The 20875-nt window shown below is 42.6% G+C and overlaps 1 protein-coding gene across 1 annotated transcript; it reads right to left on the minus strand.

Moving 5' to 3' along the window:
- Nucleotides 1–255: 255 nt before the first annotated feature.
- Nucleotides 256–20451, minus strand: LOC102807279 (AMMECR1-like protein). Its single transcript, XM_085498442.1, has 5 exons — nucleotides 20227–20451; nucleotides 4908–5030; nucleotides 4355–4469; nucleotides 3838–3928; nucleotides 256–1078 (listed from the first exon to the last, which is right to left on the minus strand). The coding sequence occupies exons 1-5, from the start codon at nucleotides 20448–20450 to the stop codon at nucleotides 900–902; spliced, it is 732 nt and encodes a 243-aa protein (XP_085354568.1). The 5' UTR covers nucleotide 20451; the 3' UTR covers nucleotides 256–899.
- Nucleotides 20452–20875: the final 424 nt, after the last annotated feature.

Below are 20875 nucleotides of genomic sequence, written 5' to 3' on the forward strand. Positions count from 1 at the left end.
TACTGTACTGACAGCATTGAGTAACACGGTAACCTAATTACTGTACTGACAGCATTGAATAACAAGGTATCCTAATTACTGTACTGACAGCATTGAGTAACAAGGTATCCTAATTATTGTACTGACAGCATTGAGTAACAAGGTATCCTAATTATTGTACTGACAGCATTGAGTAACATCCTTGTTACTATCCTATCCAGCCCTAATTACTGTACTGACAAGCACTGAGTAATGAAATATCTCAAATTACTGCTATTAATTAAGAAACTGTAGATGTTGTATTTGTCCTCATTTGAAACTCATTGTTCCATACTTTTTCACTACATATAAAACTAAAACTCAGATTAATTTTTTTTTTCACATTTAAATATTTTTTTTAACTGTCAAATGTCATCTGAGTGCACAAAATGACAGCCTTCTACTCTCGCCCGATAACTAAATAGTGTGACGACAAAATTAAATACAGTAATTAAAATAATGAGTTTTTCAAAATACTGTATCGACAGCGTACAGTAATACAAGGTATCCTAATTACTGTATTGATAGCTTACAGCAACACAAAGTGTTCTAAAACTTAACCATGCTTGTACTTGACCATTCAAATTTGTGGATACAGTAACAATTTCCTCAGGCAGAGAGTTATGACGATTACTCTTGAATGATCAAATCATGTAAATTTTTAAAGTAAACCATGCTACGCACTAACATTGCATAAACTACTTACATAACAATGCTACTATACTGAAAGTTTTAAAAGACTGTAAACTACACTCATTAAGCCTCACATGTTGGGATGAAGAGAAATCAACAAAAAATATTTAAAAATAAACTACACACATCCAGTAATAAAAAAGACCTAGATATAATGATATTGATTCTCTATGTGGCTGTCATTAACATCAAACATGACCATTAGTTAAATTACTCTGTTTATACGCTGCAAACTCTGCATAGGAGATAGTTATTTTCTCACTCCGATAACGAGTGACACGTATAGTCTTGCGAAATTCAGAGGTTATTGCTGCTTTAAATCCTCCTTTACGTAATAGTGAATCTAAAGTTTGTATTCTGCCCCATCCTAAAAAAAAATAAAAGAACACTAGTCAAATCCTGCATTATGTGTGGTACTGAACAAAAAAGCACTTGGATACTGTTGGTATCAGAATGGATAACACAAAAGATTGATGGTCAGACTAATGCACTGTCGCACTTTTTGGTTGTCAGACCAAGGCGCTGTCACACTGTTTGGTTGTCAGACCAAGGCACTGTCTCACTGTTTGGTTGTCAGACCAAGGCACTGTCTCACTGTTTGGTTGTCAGACCAAGGCACTGTCTCACTGTTTGGTTGTCAGACCAAGGCACTGTCTCACCGTTTGGTTGTCAGACCAAGGCACTGTCTCACCGTTTGGTTGTCAGACCAAGGCACTGTCTCACCGTTTGGTTGTCAGACCAAGGCACTGTCTCACCGTTTGGTTGTCAGACCAAGGCACTGTCTCACCGTTTGGTTGTCAGACCAAGGCACTGTCTCACCGTTTGGTTGTCAGACCAAGGCACTGTCTCACCATTTGGTTGTCAGACCAAGGCACTGTCTCACTGTTTGGTTGTCAGGCCAAGGCACTGTCACACTGTTTGGTTGTCAGACCAAGGCACTGTCACACTGTTTGGTTGTCAGACCAAGGCACTGTCTCACCGTTTGGTTGTCAGACCAAGGCACTGTCTCACTGTTTGGTTGTCAGACCAAGGCACTGTCTCACTGTTTGGTTGTCAGACCAAGGCACTGTCTCACTGTTTGGTTGTCAGACCAAGGCACTGTCACACTGTTTGGTTGTCAGACCAAGGCACAGTCACACTGTTTGGTTGTCAGACCAAGGCACAGTCACACTGTTTGGTTGTCAGACCAAGGCACTGTCACACTGTTTGGTTGTCAGACCAAGGCACTGTCACACAGTTTGGTTGTCAGACCAAGGCACTGTCTCACCGTTTGGTTGTCAGACCAAGGCACTGTCTCACCGTTTGGTTGTCAGACCAAGGCACTGTCTCACCGTTTGGTTGTCAGACCAAGGCACTGTCTCACCGTTTGGTTGTCAGACCAAGGCACTGTCTCACTGTTTGGTTGTCAGGCCAAGGCACTGTCACACTGTTTGGTTGTCAGACCAAGGCACTGTCACACTGTTTGGTTGTCAGACCAAGGCACTGTCACACTGTTTGGTTGTCAGACCAAGGCACTGTCACACTGTTTGGTTGTCAGACCAAGGCACTGTCACACTGTTTGGTTGTCAGACCAAGGCACTGTCTCACCGTTTGGTTGTCAGACCAAGGCACTGTCACACTGTTTGGTTATCAGACCAAGGCACTGTCTCACTGTTTGGTTATCAGACCAAGGCACTGTCACACTGTTTGGTTGTCAGACCAAGGCACTGTCACACTGTTTGGTTATCAGACCAAGGCACTGTCACACTGTTTGGTTGTCAGACCAAGGCACTGTCACACTGTTTGGTTATCAGACCAAGGCACTGTCACACTGTTTGGTTGTCAGACCAAGGCACTGTCACACTGTTTGGTTATCAGACCAAGGCACTGTCACACTGTTTGGTTGTCAGACCAAGGCACTGTCTCACAGTTTGGTTGTCAGGCCAAGGCACTGTCACACTGTTTGGTTGTCAGACCAAGGCACTGTCACACTGTTTGGTTGTCAGACCAAGGCACTGTCACACTGTTTGGTTGTCAGACCAAGGCACTGTCACACTGTTTGGTTGTCAGACCAAGGCACTGTCACACTGTTTGGTTATCAGACCAAGGCACTGTCACACTGTTTGGTTGTCAGACCAAGGCACAGTCACACTGTTTGGTTGTCAGACCAAGGCACTGTCACACTGTTTGGTTGTCAGACCAAGGCACTGTCACACAGTTTGGTTGTCAGACCAAGGCACTGTCACACTGTTTGGTTTTCAGACCAAGGCACTGTCTCACTGTTTGGTTATCAGACCAAGGCACTGTCACACTGTTTGGTTGTCAGACCAAGGCACTGTCACACTGTTTGGTTGTCAGACCAAGGCACTGTCTCACCGTTTGGTTGTCAGACCAAGGCACTATCACACTGTTTGGTTGTCAGACCAAGGCACTGTCACACTGTTTGGTTATCAGACCAAGGCACTGTCTCACTGTTTGGTTATCAGACCAAGGCACTGTCTCACTGTTTGGTTGTCAGACCAAGGTACTGTCTCACTGTTTGGTTGTCGGACCAAGGCACTGTCACACTGTTTGGTTGTCAGACCAAGGCACTGTCTCACTGTTTGGTTGTCAGACCAAGGCACTGTCACACTGTTTGGTTGTCAGACCAAGGCACTGTCTCACTGTTTGGTTGTCAGACCAAGGCACTGTCTCACTGTTTGGTTGTCAGACCAAGGCACTGTCACACTGTTTGGTTATCAGACCAAGGCACTGTCACACTGTTTGGTTATCAGACCAAGGCACTGTCACACTGTTTGGTTATCAGACCAAGGCACTGTCACACTGTTTGGTTATCAGACCAAGGCACTGTCACACTGTTTGGTTATCAGACCAAGGCACTGTCTCACTGTTTGGTTGTCAGACCAAGGCACTGTCACACTGTTTGGTTATCAGACCAAGGCACTGTCTCGTTTGGTTATCAGACCAAGGCACTGTCGCACTGTTTGGTTGTCAGACCAAGGCACTGTCACACTGGTTGTAATAAAATGTCGGAATGTATACATACATGTATCACCAAACATACAGTTGGTACATATGCAATGTATGGACAGTAGATATGTTGATCTACTACTGCTGACTCACAATAAATGATTAAGATACATATACCTTGTTCAATTGCTACTTCAGGTAGATATGTTGCTGTACATTTGGAGCCCTTCTCACTGATAAACTGTATTCTTATGCCATGTATGCCAACCTAAAGTAAACATGTATACAATTACTTTGATTATACCATATGTACTGCAGTACTCTGGTTACAAGCTTACACAAGCAAGATAATCAAGAGCCATGAAATAACCATGCAAATTAGTCACATATCCATGTACTATATTTTGGTATTTTCATGGTGAATTCTGAACATGCATGATAAATAAACAAAGTCAACACCAGAGCAATGTACCTCTGCTAAGTATAATCTATTCAAATTGAACAGCAAATGAAAGTGCCATTTGTATATATATCAACACATTAAATACAAATCATGCAACTTAAAAAAGCATTGAAAAGCTGGATTGAAAACAAATGAAAATGCCTGCAGCAATGACACTCTCTTGACGGCATGTATCACATTTATTTTTCAATATTGATATTAACAGTAGGTATAAACAATAGGTATACACACCTCCCAATCTAGATGGTCATTTGCCTCTTCAAAGTTTGTCAGCAGAGACACTGAACATTGCAGTCGAGGTAATTCATCCTTTGATATTGGCTGAAAGCGACTATCTTTTAATGCACTGTAAAACAGCAAACATGAATAAATGGAAAATCTTCAAACAGATATTACCGGTATATATGGCAAAGGTTTTCAAATGTGTATTAGAACAATGTATATTGACAAATGAGAATTTTATGGTGTACTAATTTCCCTGAAGGAATGATTCAGTGAAGATAAAATCTAGCGAATATATCTTTTTACCTATATTTTACATTCAACTGATCAAAAACCACTGAAAATAAATTCCATTCAAAACAGCGATAATTCCAGCTAAAATAAAGTATTTTACAGTATACAGTATTTTAGATCTATACTAGTAGGGACAGCTACTAGTGGGAGTGGGAAACATTGTATTATTCTTCATTATTGAAGTAAATGATATTTGTAAACCCATTTAAATATCTTATAAATGTGCCAAGTTGATCCATAATTATACTACATGTATGTTTTAACATACCTACTAATGGTGTAATCCCTGAGACCTTCGTGTAGATGGACAGCAGCAAACGTACCGATGCAACCACGTAGACGCTTATCACCATTTGTAGGTCCACTTGCTTTCCAAGTTACAAATAGAGGACTGTAAACAACATTTAAAATCAATTAGGCACAGGCCCATCAACAATTACAGCCTATTTTTGATTATTTGCAATATCAAATTAATGATGGTTACTACAAATATATACAAATGTGTCATTTAACAATTTGTCTAATTTAAGATAAAACAAAAAAAATCTATATACTTTTTTTAAAAATCATTCACTATTATAATTATAGTCTTGGAATTAAAGAATATAAATTGTTGCAAAATAATTTAATTCCATGTTCATTAGATTGCCTCCAATTTGCTATGAACATTTTTATGCATTTTTACAATTTTTGTCAACTTTGCCTTTTACTCACGAGTGTTAATTTGAAAACAAATCTATTACTGGTCCTTACAGAATCAGATTTTATCCTATCACCTGCGCCTTAATATGTAAAAATCAATATCAGATTTGATAACTGAAAATACTGTAGGCAAATAAGAAATAGTGACAATTTAAATTACTAATGTAGCTCTTCAATGTGACCCACAGTACATAATATTAAAGCAATGAATTTAATTTGATTGTAAATATCTGATCGCTTACTGTGTTTAATATTAATCTGATAACATTTTTTTTGAAATATAAAAATATTGTCTAATTTATACAAATGTAGGTACCGGTAATTGAAATACATTGACATTATATATAATGAGGTCACATGACAATACATATTCCTAGGTTAGCCACGCCTTTTGTTCAATGCAGTCAATATATCACTGGGTGCATTTTCCTATCTGCAAGAGTTTGAGATATTACAGTTATGCCTCAATTATAGCATTATTTGCACATGCTTATTTGCAATACCGGTAGTTCTCTAGATATTAGAATTATGCATATCAATCAAGTCACATGACCTTGTACATGCATGTGATACGCTAGTCTTTTCTTGTTGAATGCCTTCATTACAGCACTACAGTGCTTGAGATATACAGTTATGCTAAATAAGGTCACCATATAGTAATCAGATACATAAATCACAAGCCATGCATGGCACAGTCCCTGTTAGTTATTAAGTTTAAGAAATATAGTTTTGTTTATAGTAATATAGCTGGAATATAACCATGTCAGGAAAATGTTTTTTTAACATTAAAATGATTGACATTTGTATCTGATCGTCAAACAAGTACTTGTCCATATTTAGAGATATTGCTCTGGAACAGCATTCAAAATCAGCCATTTTGAATACATGTATATATATCACATGATGTATAACGAATATATAAAATTTGAATATAATCAGTCAAAGCATTTAAGAGTAGGCTCTATAATCCCAATCATTAAAACAAAATGGTCGCCAATCAGCCATTTTGAATCCAATCTGAAAAAAAAAATGCCGTGCATCAGGAACCCATAATGTCTAATGTATATACCAAGTTTGAACGAAATCCATCCATAAATGCCAGAAATGCTTGATATTTGATGATGTTTTACACAAAAATGACCACCATTCGGCCATTTTGAATAGGATTGTCAAACCAATGTAACTGTTTATCTATGACATGATGTATAATGAATAGTTAAAATTTGAACATAATCAGTGAAAGCAAGTCAGAGATATGGCACGAGAATTCATTGAAACAAAATGGCCGCCAGTTGGTCATTTTGAATCTTATCTGAAAAACAAAATTATTTGCATCAAGGTCCCATAATGTCTAATGTATATATCGAGTTTGAACAAAATTCATTTGTAAACAGCCGAGAAATGCTTGATTTTTAGGATTTTTCAGCACAAAAATGGCCGCCATTCGGCCATCTTGAATCAGATCATAAAACAAAATGATGTGCATCAAGGTCCTATAATGTCTAATGTATATACAAAGTCTGAACAAAATCCATCTGTAAACACCCAAGAAATGCTTGATTTTGATGATTTTTAGCACAAAAATGGCCGCCAATCGGCCATCTTGAATCAGAACGTGAAACAAATTGACGTGCATATGTATAATATCATATATGATGTATGTGTGAAGTTTGATTGTGATTGGTCCAGGCATTTCTAAGATACAGGTCCGGACGCACGCACAGACGCACGCACGGAGGTCAAAACATAAGTCCCCGTTTTCGGACTGCGTCCGAACGGGGACTAATAATCCTTGTCAAGTATTTTTATATATAGCGGTTACTTGGCATTATTATACATCTACCACAGATAGAATATAAACAAGCAGCCTCTCGGCTGAGATAGCTCCGCTGTTAGCAATATACATTTCAATTCAAGAATTGAAAATATCATCACGAATTGAACAAATCCGAGAGAGGTCTACCTAAGGTACATATAGTATAAGTATAGTATCAAAGCAAAGTGGCTTGTGGTTTTCAACAAAAAGTCGAAAAATATCACTTTTTTCCAAAACTGACAAAAATATTCATCAAAATTAGAGAGTTGAAGATATCATCATGAAATAAACAAATCTGAAAGAGGTCTACCTGTAGTACCTATATGTATAATATCAAAGCAATCTGAATTTTTTCAATATGAAGTCGAAAATATCACTTTTTACCAAAAAATTTGAGAATTGAAGGTATCATCATGAAATGAACAAATCTAAGAGGGGTGCTCAAGGTACATACCGTACTTATCCGGGTAAGAGCCCATGCCTGGGCAAACGCCCACCCCCCACTTTTGACACAATAAAGGAGTTGAGGTCATATCCGGGCACACGCCCAGGGGTCTTTTTCTACACAAAAAAAACTATTTTCTATTCGTTGACTGTGGTTGTATTAACAGTTGACTTTCTTGAAGACTGTCGTGATACTTATAAAAAATGTTAACTGCGTAAAACAAGGGGTGAACGCAAAATAGCTGTGACAGCTTTCTGCCTTCAGGGCAGCGCGTTCTGAATCATAACAAGTCAGCAAGTCTATAAAAATATATATTAAAGCAGAAACGGTAGTTCTCTTTTTAAAATATGTCGTGGCCCGAAAAATGGCCGGCCGTTTGGTTTGTGCTTCCTTAGTAACTTAGAAACGATTCAGGCAAATCGTAAAAGGAGAGCCGCAAGTGTCGCACTCGATCGGCTTTAGCGCCGTCGACAATGAAACCAATGTTGCAATATTGTAGCAACCCGTACCTGGGAGAGTGGTTGAAATCACGTTATTTTGGCTTTATAAAATATTTTGTAGCAGCTTGCGAATCCATAACTGGGGTCAGCAATTTTGCAAAGTCACGCCGAAGACTGCCAACTTTTTTACCATCTTTCATCACCGTCATGAAAGCATTCTTCTGTCGTTGGATAAAAAAAAAACTTCCTATTTCAAGTCCACCGCGATATCCATATAGTGAGACATTTCAATCGCCGGAACTTGCTGAATGATAACTTTCACCGTGATTAATAAGCGTTGAGTCTGATAAAAAAGCAATGTCACGATTTGACCTTTATGATGAAATACTAGTAGTGATGTCATTATTAGTCAATCAGTAAAGCAGATGCATAAAGGTCAAAGACGATTGCCAGACTGTAAACAAAAGCATCGTGTGCCATCGCAGCAGAGCGACCACCCCATTTTTCTTGTCTCTTTATTATGATTAGACATGAATGAAAAGTGCCAAGCTGACAGACTGCGAAATCCGTGGATTAAAAGTGCTAAGTCCAAATTGTGTGGGACGATATCGACGAACTTCAGGAATAAGTTGTAGGGATTTTGTTCGACGGCTACAGTAACGCCGACTTGGACTTGAGGGTTTTGAGTTTGACGAAGATGGCAATGAACGTACAAATAAAGATCTGAGAAGTTTTTTTTCAAACAGCTATGAATTTTTATAATTTTTACTGTGTAAATTTGTAAATTATTATTGATCTTGTATGACGGTTGATGCGTAATTTGTCGAGACCGGAAATCATTTTACGCAGTTTAACCCCTGACATTTTAATTAATTTTGAATTCACGCGTGTTTGTCGGCAGGAAAATCCTAATTCAAATGATTCCTCACTGTCGATTTTTATTATTTCTGGTTTTTTGTCACATTATAAGCAATACATTATTTTTGTTCTACTTCTAGTGTTGCATATTGTTCATTTATTTTCGTTGCATGTTTTCATTTGCCGTTCTATTCCCTGCCGCAGTTCGATCGAACTGCGTGTTGCCGATTTTCGCGAATTTTCGGTTTTTTTTGCCGGGGATCTCCTGGCAAACGCCCACCCCTTCTTTTTGGCAATTTTCCATGTTCAAGACCCTGGGCTTATACCCGGATAAATACGGTATACACCAAATATCAATGCAATAAGAACTGAGATTTTCAAAAAGTCAAAATAGTAAAAAGTTGACGACAACAGACAATCGCTCATATGATAAGCTCCGCCCAACAAAGTCGACATCGGAGCTAAAAAAAACTATCTGCACTTATCCAAAATTAATATGCACTTGTTTAAACACTTCCTTTATATAGGGTAAACTACATCACTAACATGTTCAAGATTAATATTCTGTCTGTATTTGGATGTATTTGATTTGAGCATACAAAGATGGAATGTGATGTCAATTGGCATGTACATGACACCATTTTATCTTTGAACCAAATTTAACCAAAATTTGTTAGATGTCAGAGAAAGTACAGTTGAAAAGCAAGGATAAATTTCATTGAAACTTTGTCAAAAAAAAGGGAAATTGCCGAAGACACTCAAAATCAACATGGCTGCCAGAGCTCAAACCATTGCATGCAAATGGGCTCCTGCTTATTTCTTCAGTTCAAGACCTTTCACACAACAGTAAATACTTATGTTACTGCAATATTTTTACAAATCGCTTGCATTTTCCAAAACCTGGACTGTTTATTAATATTTCTTCTAGCTATGTTAGAGTTCCATATAAATATCGAGTATTAACCCTCATCTGGTCAAGTCAAGGTAAAAGTACATTGAGCTTGCAGGGCAAGGGATAGACTGGCAAAGTTGGGACTTCTTTTTTGTTTTACAAACAAATATATAATTAATTGTCAATTTAGCCTTTTTAACATGATCGCGTAAACTAGTGTGACAGCAAAAGAAATCCCGACTAGACGCATCTGCAAGCGACTCCCTGCGTTGTAGTGAAAACCGAAGCGGAATCACTAATTATGCTAATTAAAAGTTGTTGACTAGCATTGACAACGAATCAGAGTGCAGCTAAACGTCATATCTTATCTATGTTAATGTATGTGACCTTTCACTTCTGAGGTCAGCGATTTTGAAATTTACTTTGGATATTTAAATAAGCTTGTTTTCAATAAACATGGATGAAAGTATCGCCTTTGCACTTAAAGTTAAAGTAGCCATCTCATCGAATCGAATCAACCTTTAAAAGGTCATGTTTACTTTCACACACCCACTCATGAATAATCAATGACATCATGAATAATTAATAGCAGTCAAATGCCCGTCCAGTCTGGATTTCTATAGCGGTCAGGTTAGTTTTCGCAATCACGTTAAAAACAATTAACTATTTCTTTTTGTAAAACTAAAAAGAAGTCCCGAATTTGCCAGTCTAGGCAAGGGACAATGGTAATTTTTAATGTAATGACATGTTGTGTGAACCAGTCGATGATCAACACTGTTCCTACTAGTACAAATGTACTTAACTTTAATTAATAAAAAATGACAGTACTCATTAAATATATGCAATGTTTTGTGTTCTCTTTATTGTTGTATGATCATGTACTCTGAGTGTGAAATGGGCAACACTAGATATTTAAAAACACTCTCCCTCTAGTAACAAAGTGATTCCGTGATGGATGGGTGTAAACAATGTCATTCAAAACCACAACTATGTTTGGCTGTGTAGTAGTTGGTCAGCAAGTGTACAACTTAGGCGAGGGTTCTCCGAACCCGCCTATTCACATAGTTCATACCCACCATAGACTCCGGTCAGTCAAAATGACTATTTTGAACTGTAGGCATTAATCAGCGATTCTGCCGGTGATGGAGAGATAGAATCCAGGTCAGGGGAAGCCCCATGACCTCAAGATTATTTTACCCCTTACGTCACGAACCCACGTGACCGAGGCCACCTGGCAGCGCCACAGGTAGCCGTCCTTCACTCTGGTTCCTTTCTCTCTGCCTCGAGGACTTAAACCAACGCGACGGAAAGAGTGGGGAGGTTGGGGGGGACCCAGAGTCTATGGTGGGTATGAACTATGTGTGGCGGGTTCGGAGAACCCTCGCCTAAATTCACTACGTTCAATTACCCACCATAGACTCCGGTCAGTCAAAATGACTATTTTGAACTGTAGGCAGAGTCAGACACCGATAGGTGGCGGGTTTTTCCGAGCAAACAGAAAAAAAAGGAGAATGATGAAAGACTTTCCCCCAGTCCGGGATGAAAAACAAACCCAAAAACCTAAGTTAAGACCCAAGAAGGGTGGTGTCTTACCTTGCCTGTGCTGTCCCAGAAGCGAGAAGCCAATGCTGCTGTGGTGACAGGGTTCGGTGTGCCCGAGAAAGCTAGACCCAAGCCGAACTCGGGGGTGATAAGCTAGAAGTAGGACCGAAACAGTTCGCATGAGGGCGTAGGTCGACAGAAGCGAAACCTGGGAGCTTCCAGGAAGTGCTAGTGGAACAGACAATCTGCCCGCAAAAATGCAGAGACTGACTTATCGCCTATGCGCAGAGGCCCCTGCAGTCGTTCGGGCTGGGTCAGCAAACAAGGCCTGACCCGCTACGACAGGGCCTAACCTGAAGAGACCCTGCTCAATAGATTGGGTGTCTCCTAGGTAGTAGTTGATGAAGACGTTCTGCGTTCTCCAGAAGCCTGCCCTCAGAATGTGTTTGAGGGGGGCACCTGATGCTAGCGCTAGTGAGTTAGCAATCGCACGGACCTCATGTTCTTGTACTTGGTGTCTCTGCAAGGTCTGTGTTCAGGAGGATAGTGTATTATAGACCTCCAGTACAGTCGCAGTAATCCACCTGGGGATGGAAGTCGGGGAAACCGGCTTATCCCGCTTGTCAGGGCCGTAACACAAAAACATGTGTTTGGTTCCCCGTCTAGAAAACCTGGTACGGTTCTCGTAGCAACTCAGCGCTCAGACCGGGCAGAGAAGCAAATCCTCCTGATCCTCCGGACTGACAATATTTGCCAGCCGGGGGATGACGATCGGTTGAGGATCGTGTCCTGGGATTTGGTTCTTGGCGAGAACCAGATTCATGTCTTAGTACAACTTGATCGCCCATAAAAGCGGCACAACCGTCCGCAAAGGATAGTGCGCGCCTAGCTTTGACCGGCGCCTACCTGAGGCGAGGGCCAGTAGGAAGACTATTTTCCACATCAAAAAATTGAGTGGTGCTGATTGGAGAGGCTCAAAAGGCAGTCTGCTTAGAGCAGACAGCACAGCCGACGAGTCCCAGTTGGGCGGCTCCCTTGTATGGGGTCTTGGCGTCTGGAAAGCAGTAAATAGTCTCCTAAAAATAGGACAATCGGCTAGTCTTGTTCCCGTACGTTCTGAGTGGTGGGGGACAAGACTAACCTGTAGCCAACGCTCGCTGCGTAGAACAAACCCACTTCGTCAAACAGGTGGACGAAGGAGCCTGCTACCTAGCCAATAGAGGGATGGTATGGATCAATCTCCCTTCTGCTACACCAATCAGTGTATGCTTGTAGCCTAGAAATGTAGGCTGCATAGGTGGGATCCCTGTTCGCCCTGGCCAGGACGTTGGCAGCCTGCTCAGATAAGGCTTTCATATGTGCGGGTCTACTGAGAGCCTCTATGCGTGTAAGTGATACCTGCTGGGCTTGTTGGTAGTGCGCCGTCTGGTTGGAACGGCAGGTCCGGTAAGTCCGGAAGCACTGCTGGCGCTTCGACTAGCCTTCCCAACAGAAGTGGAAACTAGGCCTTGCTTGGCCAATTGGGTGCAACCCACGATAATATGCGGGTGTGCACCTGTCGAAGCTTTTCTCCGGTGCCCGGTGAACTAGCGGGAAGGGAGGAAAGGCGTACACAACTAAGTGGGTCCACGGGGCTAGCAAAGTGACCCTGGCCCAGGCTCCTGGAGTTAGCAGGAGTGTTATGTACGTCGGGAGCTTGGCATTCTGGGGTGCGGCAAAACGGTCCAACCCTGGACCGTCCCACGGCCGAAAACAGCCTAGAGGCTACCCACTGGGGTATCAGCTACTCCATGTTCTGGAGACGGAGCCGCCCTGAAAGGGCGTCGCCAGACTGTTCCTCACCCCTGGAAGGTGGTGTGCGGTTAGCTCCACATTGTATTCCAGGCACCAAAGGAGGATTTTGCTCCGCTAGAACTGACAACGATGGGGAACGCGTCCCCCCCTCCTTCTTGAAGGAGACCACCGCTGCGTTGCCTGTGCGGAGCAGGACTCTGTGGTCTCGAACTACGGGTAGAAAGCGTGGTAGTGCTAAGTACACTGCTCTCAGTTCGAGCCAGTTGATATGGTAGTCCCGAAACTAATGCGGGGGCCATATCCTCGGGCTTATTGGCCCAATAGATGCGCTCCCCAACCCCAGGGGGAGGTATCTGTTACCAGAGTCATACCTACGACGAGCGGGCCCAAGGGGCTCCCCTGTCCTGAGGTTGGCCAATGACGACCACCAGGGCAGGGATTCCTTCACTTGGTCCGAGATCGAAACCCGCCTATCTAGTTCCCATAGAAGAGCTCGGCGCTATAACAAGCGTTATACCGGGCGGCTGCGTAGTGCAGCCTGGGGAACGACCCTTCGAACCGAGGTCATCATTTCGATGATCCGTGTTAGTTCGCGGAGGGACACAGAGGGAACGCTGACTAGGCATTCGGCTAGGCTGCCTAGCGCTAAGCAATACGCTTGAAATAGCTAAGCCAAGCATACCTCTGTGTCAAAACTCCATGCCCAGGGACACCAACTGCACGTTGGGTCGTAGTGGGACTTGTCGATTTACCAATGAGCCCAACTGGTGAAGTAAATCCCGTGTTAGCCTGACACGTTTGGCTATTACCCCTTGCCCGGGTTGTTGGTAACCGGAAGTCTGGGTATGGATTGAGGTGTACCGACATCTGGTGAAGCAGCAGCACTACCTGTTTCATCACTCTGGTGAACACGTAGGGCGCTGTGCCTAACCCGAACGGGGAGGCACCCGAGATTCGAATACTTGGCCCAGCTGGGCGATTCGAAGGAGATGGCAACTCGCTGGGTGCATCGGTACATGCAGGTAGGCCCCGCTTAAGTCTAACGGGGCTTGCCAGTCAAAACGGTGGATGGAGAGAAGAACCCTGAATGGTGTCTCCATGTGGAACTGATCGAGGAGCACGTACTGATTCAGTCTGCCTAGGTCCAAAACTGGACGCCTGCCATTTGTAGATTTGGTACTACGAACCCATTTGGGTAGAAGCCTGGCCTTAGCCCCGGCTGATGTACCCTGTGTATGGCGTCTTTCCCCATGCAAACAGCTACTTTCTGTCTGATTGCTTCCGCCTTGCGGGAGTCCCCTGGCAGTGCCCAACAGGGGAGACACTGACGGGGGGAAGAGGAGGTTTCAGCGGTATCTCGTAAACTGATGTTACCACCTGGAAAGGTCCAGGGAACGGTCACCCGTTGTCTCCAAACCAGACTACACCGGCGCAATCTGTGTTGACAGGGATATGTGGCCACGTGTTCGGCAGTTGCGAGGGGGTGTGTGTGCTTCCTTCCCCCATGAGGTGAGTCCCCAAGGCCTGAAGTAGTCACTAAGTTGTGACCTGCAGAGGTGAGCGTCAAACATGCCTTCCCTGCTGCCGGGTAGACGTCCGCCCAGGGAGGGTGAGTAGCCACCACCTGGCTCTTACCTCCCTGGGGGCGCGCCACTACCCTCCCCTCCCATGGAAGGGTATAAACGCTTGCCTCCTGGCTGACTTCAGCTAGCGGACAAAGCCCTAGGGCGTTGCGTTTTCTGTGCTTGGGGTGCCCTCCAATTGCCCATGGTAGGACCAACTGGCTAGCGGATTCAAACTGAACCCTCCGGTTCATTGCACTCCGAAGCTCCAAGACTGTACCCACCATTCCCTGAACAAAGAGGGTGGAGGAAGTCCAGTCTGCGTCACTGAGGCGGGGACGTACCCCGGCTCAGCTTGTCGGCGAAAACACGTGCGTCTAAGGCCGCGTCTCGTAGCACGGTAGTGGCCCTGGCCAAGAGAGCCAGGCGACACTAGGGGGTGTCGCATGTAGATGTGCGGTGGCCCACCAGTAAAAATGTCGCCTGGTCTAGGAGGCTGGTGCGTTCTGCCTCCAAGGTCTCCAGAGTGCTGGTCACGCATAATGTGCTCAAGCAACTCTGCCCTCAGGGCTAGATGGGTAGTCTTCAATTGGAAAGGACACCCATGGAACGCGGCTATCCCCCTTTGCCCGGTTTGCCAAATTCGTGGTACCGGGGTCTGGGGAAGGAGCCTTGGAATCGGGTTGGGGGCGTTTTGGTCTCATCCCACGCTATGGGGTCTGATCCCGAAACCACACCGACCGGGTAGCGTTTGGTCCAGTGGGAAGTGTTGCCTTATGTTATCCCCACCCGGGGGCTTTAAGCATTACATCCTCCACGGCTGACCAACACCGCCCATCAACACCGTTTGCATGTTCTGTGCCCCACTCCGCACTCAGGCGGACAGGGAGAGACTTGCCAATGGGGTTGCTTTGGATCCCGATGCCCGTGATCCCATAAGCGTTGAAGCAACCTTAGGTGATTGCTTTAGGATCAAGGGTGGGGGTATATACATCGTATCACTGGGATCGATGATACTCCGCCTCACCCCAAAAGCGTGGCTCACCGAGTCATACAGATGGATGACTCTGAGGGAACGCCTGGAGTACCGGCTGTATCCGACGCGAGCGAACTGCACCTCCTTTCACTTTAATATGTGAGAGGGAGCGTGTTCGACTGTGCGTCTCATGACAGGGTCGGTTCCCTCTGGGGACGCCCGTGGGTCGGTAAGAAAGGAGCCAAAACCCACAGCGGGGACCGGACACAAGGAAAAACTCGTTACCATTGTACCGTTACCGCGTGATGAACCCTAGCTGGCTGAAAGTAGGGGGGGGTCAACGTGTGCCCTGCCCTGAAAGCCCTGCCCCGAGCTCGGAGACTTGGCTGCCAGCACCCCGTTGGCATTCAGTGCCCGAGGATCCCGAGAAGGACCGGGGCAATTAGCCTGGGCCTCGGCCACCCCCCAAAATAGTGGGAGAGCCGTGCCTGGGAACGGGGGTTCCCCGGAAGAGAGGTGTTTGAATGCAAACATGCCTTCGTGTCTCTTCCTGCTTGCCCACCGAGGGGACACAGTGGAGACAGCTCGCTCCGACTGCGTCTGATCTACCCGGCCTGCCAGGGACGCAATTGCCCCGACAGTCCTTCGACCAAAGCCCTCAACTCGGAGGCAAACTCGGCGCCGTGCGAGGAAGGGTCCACGGAGAGACCCGCAACAGGCCCCATAGGAGGAAAGCCTCCAGGGGCACAGCCTCGCTGCAGCCGGTAAAATCGGGTAAAAACACCGCCTGAAAAAACAGATTGTGAGGATGCCCTCCGATCAGCGGGGGAGAACGAGAAAATATCGGTACCTCCGCCGTCGGGCCTCTTACTCGACGTCCCGGTACATGAAGTACCGGTAGCCGAGCGTGAGGACTTTCCACTCATGCAAAACACGCAACTCACTTTAACCGATTTGTTTACTGGACACGCGACCTTGCTGTGACGCGGTCAGTGTCAGCGATATTGATGGCTCTGAAAGAAAATCTCAGGCCTCAGAACTCCAGTGAAAAAAACACGCTTTCACGCAAAAAGCCCCGAAACCCACACGTAGCCATGACAAAGCATCTCGGATGCGGGTTCTATGCTGGTAGATTCTGAATAAACCACTGTACGGTCGGCTCGAAAGACGAGGAGACCGGAAGAAAAAGACAGCGAGCCTTGGAGCTGTCATTACATCGATATATTGCTAAATACATTAAAAATAAAAGACGACATGCATGAGGGAGACGAATTACAGTAAAAGGTGCCGCCATGAAATCAACATGTGACTACGTAGTGGTGCCGGATTTTAATTTCTTTGCTGTGAAAAATACTACACACAAAGGGGAAAACGACACGAGGGTAAAAAAAGACAAGGAAAACTTATCCTACCAGCTACCATGTCAGATGCCGAGCAGCGGCAACAACCCAAGCTATAAATCCGGACAGGAAAAACAAAGCAGGTGATCCAGCAGAGCTTGCTAGATTTCATCTCCACTCGAGGCGGAGAGAAATTAAGAGTGAAGGACGGCTACCTGTGGCGCTGCCAGGTGGCCTCGGTCACGTGGGTTCGTGACGTAAGGAGTAAAAGAATCTTGAGGTCATGGGGCTTCCTCTGACCTGGATTCTATCTCTCCGTCACCGGCAGAATCGCTGATTAATGCCTACAGTTCAAAATAGCCATTTTGACTGACCGGAGTATGTGGTGGGTAATTGAACGTAGTGAATTTGCCTCCAAAACTGACAATCACCTGGCGATGTCTTGACTCCCAAACTGACAATCACCTGGCGATGTCTTGACTCCAAAACTGACAATCACCTGGCGATGTCTTGACTCCAAAACTGACAATCACCTGGCGATGTCTTGACTCCAAAACTGACAATCACCTGGCGATGTCTTGACTCCAAAACTGACAATCACCTGGCGATGTCTTGACTCCAAAACTGACAATCACCTGGCGATGTCTTAACTTCAAAACTGACAATCACCTGGCGATGTCTTGACTCCAAAACTGACAATCACCTGGCGATGTCTTGACTCCAAAACTGACAATCACCTGGCGATGTCTTGACTCCAAAACTGACAATCACCTGGCGATGTCTTGACTCCAAAACTGACAATCACCTGGCGATGTCTTGACTCCAAAACTGACAATCACCTGGCGATGTCTTGACTCCAAAACTGACAATCACCTGGCGATGTCTTGACTCCAAAACTGACAATCACCTGGCGATATAGCTAAGGTTGCACCCAACCACACCAAGAGTTTTATTAATTTAGCACGATTAATAAACCAAGCAAAAATACGCCCTTACAGTATGGTACAGAAGAATATCAATTTTTGAATGACATCCTTTATTTCCACAAACTTTTTTCATTTAGGTGCCCTTAAATGTACCAATCTGAGAAACATTTTTTTTTTTTTTTTTTATTTCAGGAAGATATACCTGATACAATGCGTTTCTCAGTACCAAACCAGACCACAAAATTAAATGCAACTTTTTTGTCACTAATTTCAACAATTTTTTTAATAAATGCAAGAGATCTGCCCAGCTCTTTGGGGGTGCTGGTTGCTCATTAATATTTTTGAGCTCATTAATATTCATAAGGTTTGGGAGAGAGAGTTTGTTTTGGCTATTTAATTGCAGTTGAAAAACAAAAAAGAAAAAATAGTCATATCATGTAAATGTTATTTATTGTTCAGTAAAAAAAGCAAAAAAAGAATACTCGCACATGAAAGTATTACATGGGCTGCAAGAGTTAAAAAATACTGCTGGCTGGCTGAGGTCAGAATAAATATGCCAAAAAAACTGTGGCAGTGTTAACTTTTCATTTCTTTGAATGAATGATTTTATAAATATAGTGAGTGTGAGTTGACTGCCTGGTTGTGCTCAGAATGAGTAATGAAAGAAAGAAATGTGTATTAATGTAGTGTTTATTTTTTTTAATGTACATTTGTAACAACCCCCAAAATTTGTCTAATAGCCAAAAATATTTACAATCAAATTAATTAAATTGTTGACAAGGCCCAATAATTTATTTTCTATGAGGCTTGAATTTGAGTGGTTTGTCGACTGCATAAAAATAAAGCAATTAATATACGAATGATAAAGTTGGTGGTAAAGGGAAGGATATGTTATGGTGCTGACATTTGAAAAGACTTTGCCAGGATAAGACACAAGGGTAAAGTTATAAAAATTAGCCCAATGTAAATTTTAATTATGTATTCATTAAATTGATCATACTTAATCATATTTTGACCTATCAGGTCTAAGTTTATATTTAAGGGGATTACATTAGCAGTAGACAAAACATTTCTTTGTGATTCAAGAATACAAATAAATAATAATTTTTAGTATATAGTATGGGGAAGGCAATTTCCTAGTAAAAGAGAAATGTATAAAATTTTGTGTAATCAAAATGACCGACAAATATAAATTTGAATTTGGGGCATGAGAATTTCTATATTTTATAAATAATAGTTAATATAATAATATTTTATAAATGATGTGACTAATAAAATGCCAGGTTAGCTAAAAATTTTATTTTTAATTTTTGCCCGAAAATTTGCCTGTTTAGTAAAAGTATTCTAAAAATAATAAGGAATAAAAATGAGTTCATAGATCATCTTAAAGTAGCTTGAGATCTAGATACCATTTTTCAATTATTTGCAGTGACCATAAATGAGGGGGCAATCATAAATAAAACCATGTTAGCACTGACCTCTGTTTGTGTATGAATGGATTGGCAAGACCTTGACCTCACATAACCATGAACAATTATACACATAGTGGGAGCTGACTGAACACAAATAACATTAGCTGACCTCTAAGAAAAAGACTCATTTTACCCCAGCTAAATCAACAAATAATTTCTAAGATTTTACTGATAAATTATTGCTGAAGAGATTGTTATCAATGATTCAATGTCCGAAAGCCTGATTTAACACTACTGAAGAGACAATATAACCAGACACAAAGATCTGTTGATATGGCATAATTTACAATATACAGACGTCAATAGACTAAATCTTTATATAGTACAACAATTATCAATAATTGGTAGTCGGTAGACCCATGGTGTAACCGTGTTAGGCGTTACTATTAGCTTAGGGGGCCAAGGTAATATGAAGGTTGTTAAGCAGAGTAAAACAAATTGAATTTGTAAATACGTACCGATACAACCTTAACAACTGGCTAGTATTTTAGATAATATCAACCTCGCGGTTAACGAAAAAATTATGTCAAACTGTCAACAAATTTGATTGTCAAGACTTCAACAAAACAGAAACTGTCAGTAAAATGAAGGAAGGAGCCTCCTTTTTTTTAAAATCATTCCTTTGTTTAGTCAGTGTGTACATCCGCCGACAGCGATTTAGACATCTTTGTTGACAATTCACACCATTAATTCTCTCTAAATATGATAAAGTAAAGCCTGAGCTTCAAATCACTGAAAAGAAAACAACGATATAATGAATAGAAGTGAAGATGTTGATGTTATTCTGTGAATGGAATAAAATATGGAATCACTTTGACTTACTAGGGTTCGTTGGTAAACTTGGGCACCGGTGGAGGCTCGCCGCTACTGTGTAAATGTCTTTGTAAAACTTCAAAACAGTAAAAACACATTTCGATAGAAACAACATAACATTTGTTGATCCCATTTGTTCCGTTACATTGATTTGGATGGACGACGGAACCATTACAACAGGTTGTTGGAGGGGATACTTTTTGTCGCTTCACACCACAGCAGCTCGCCGCCATCTTGAATGAGAACAGTTTCAAAAAATATTACTAGGTGCGCATGCTCAGATTGAAACCAGGAAGTACAAAAATGGGCTTTGTTGATTGGTTGCTCTGTGTTGTTTTGTTTACACTGGGTAATGATTTGACTTTTGTCATCGTTATTGAAACGGGACAACATTGCACATAATGTAAATAAACAATAAATATACGGATAAAATAATGTGTGCATGTTTATTTATTTAGAAATATATTTTTTTTATTTATTTAGCGAAGCACTGCAAAACTGCGAAAATGTTAGAGCAATTACCATAGCAATCCGAGTCAGAACATTCTTATATTAAAACAAATATTATTATCCGTCAAAAATGTCTGCAATTATCATACACGAACGTGTGATCGATTTAGACTCCACAATACTGTTGGCGATTTTTATTCAGCGGCCT

The sequence above is a fragment of the Saccoglossus kowalevskii genome, chromosome 1, assembly GCF_978046115.1.
Source record: "Saccoglossus kowalevskii chromosome 1, keSacKowa6.1, whole genome shotgun sequence".
NCBI lineage: Eukaryota > Metazoa > Hemichordata > Enteropneusta > Harrimaniidae > Saccoglossus > Saccoglossus kowalevskii.

Coding starts and splice junctions, on each gene's coding strand:
- LOC102807279 (XM_085498442.1), bottom strand. CDS start 20,450: ATGGCGGCGAGCTGCTGTGGTGTGAAGCGACAAAAAGTATCCCCTCCA. Junction 5,031..20,226: donor AAGTTTACCAACGAACCCTA/GTAAGTCAAAGT, acceptor TGTTGTTTACAG/TCCTCTATTTGTAACTTGGA. Junction 3,929..4,354: donor ATGACCATCTAGATTGGGAG/GTGTGTATACCT, acceptor TGTTTACTTTAG/GTTGGCATACATGGCATAAG.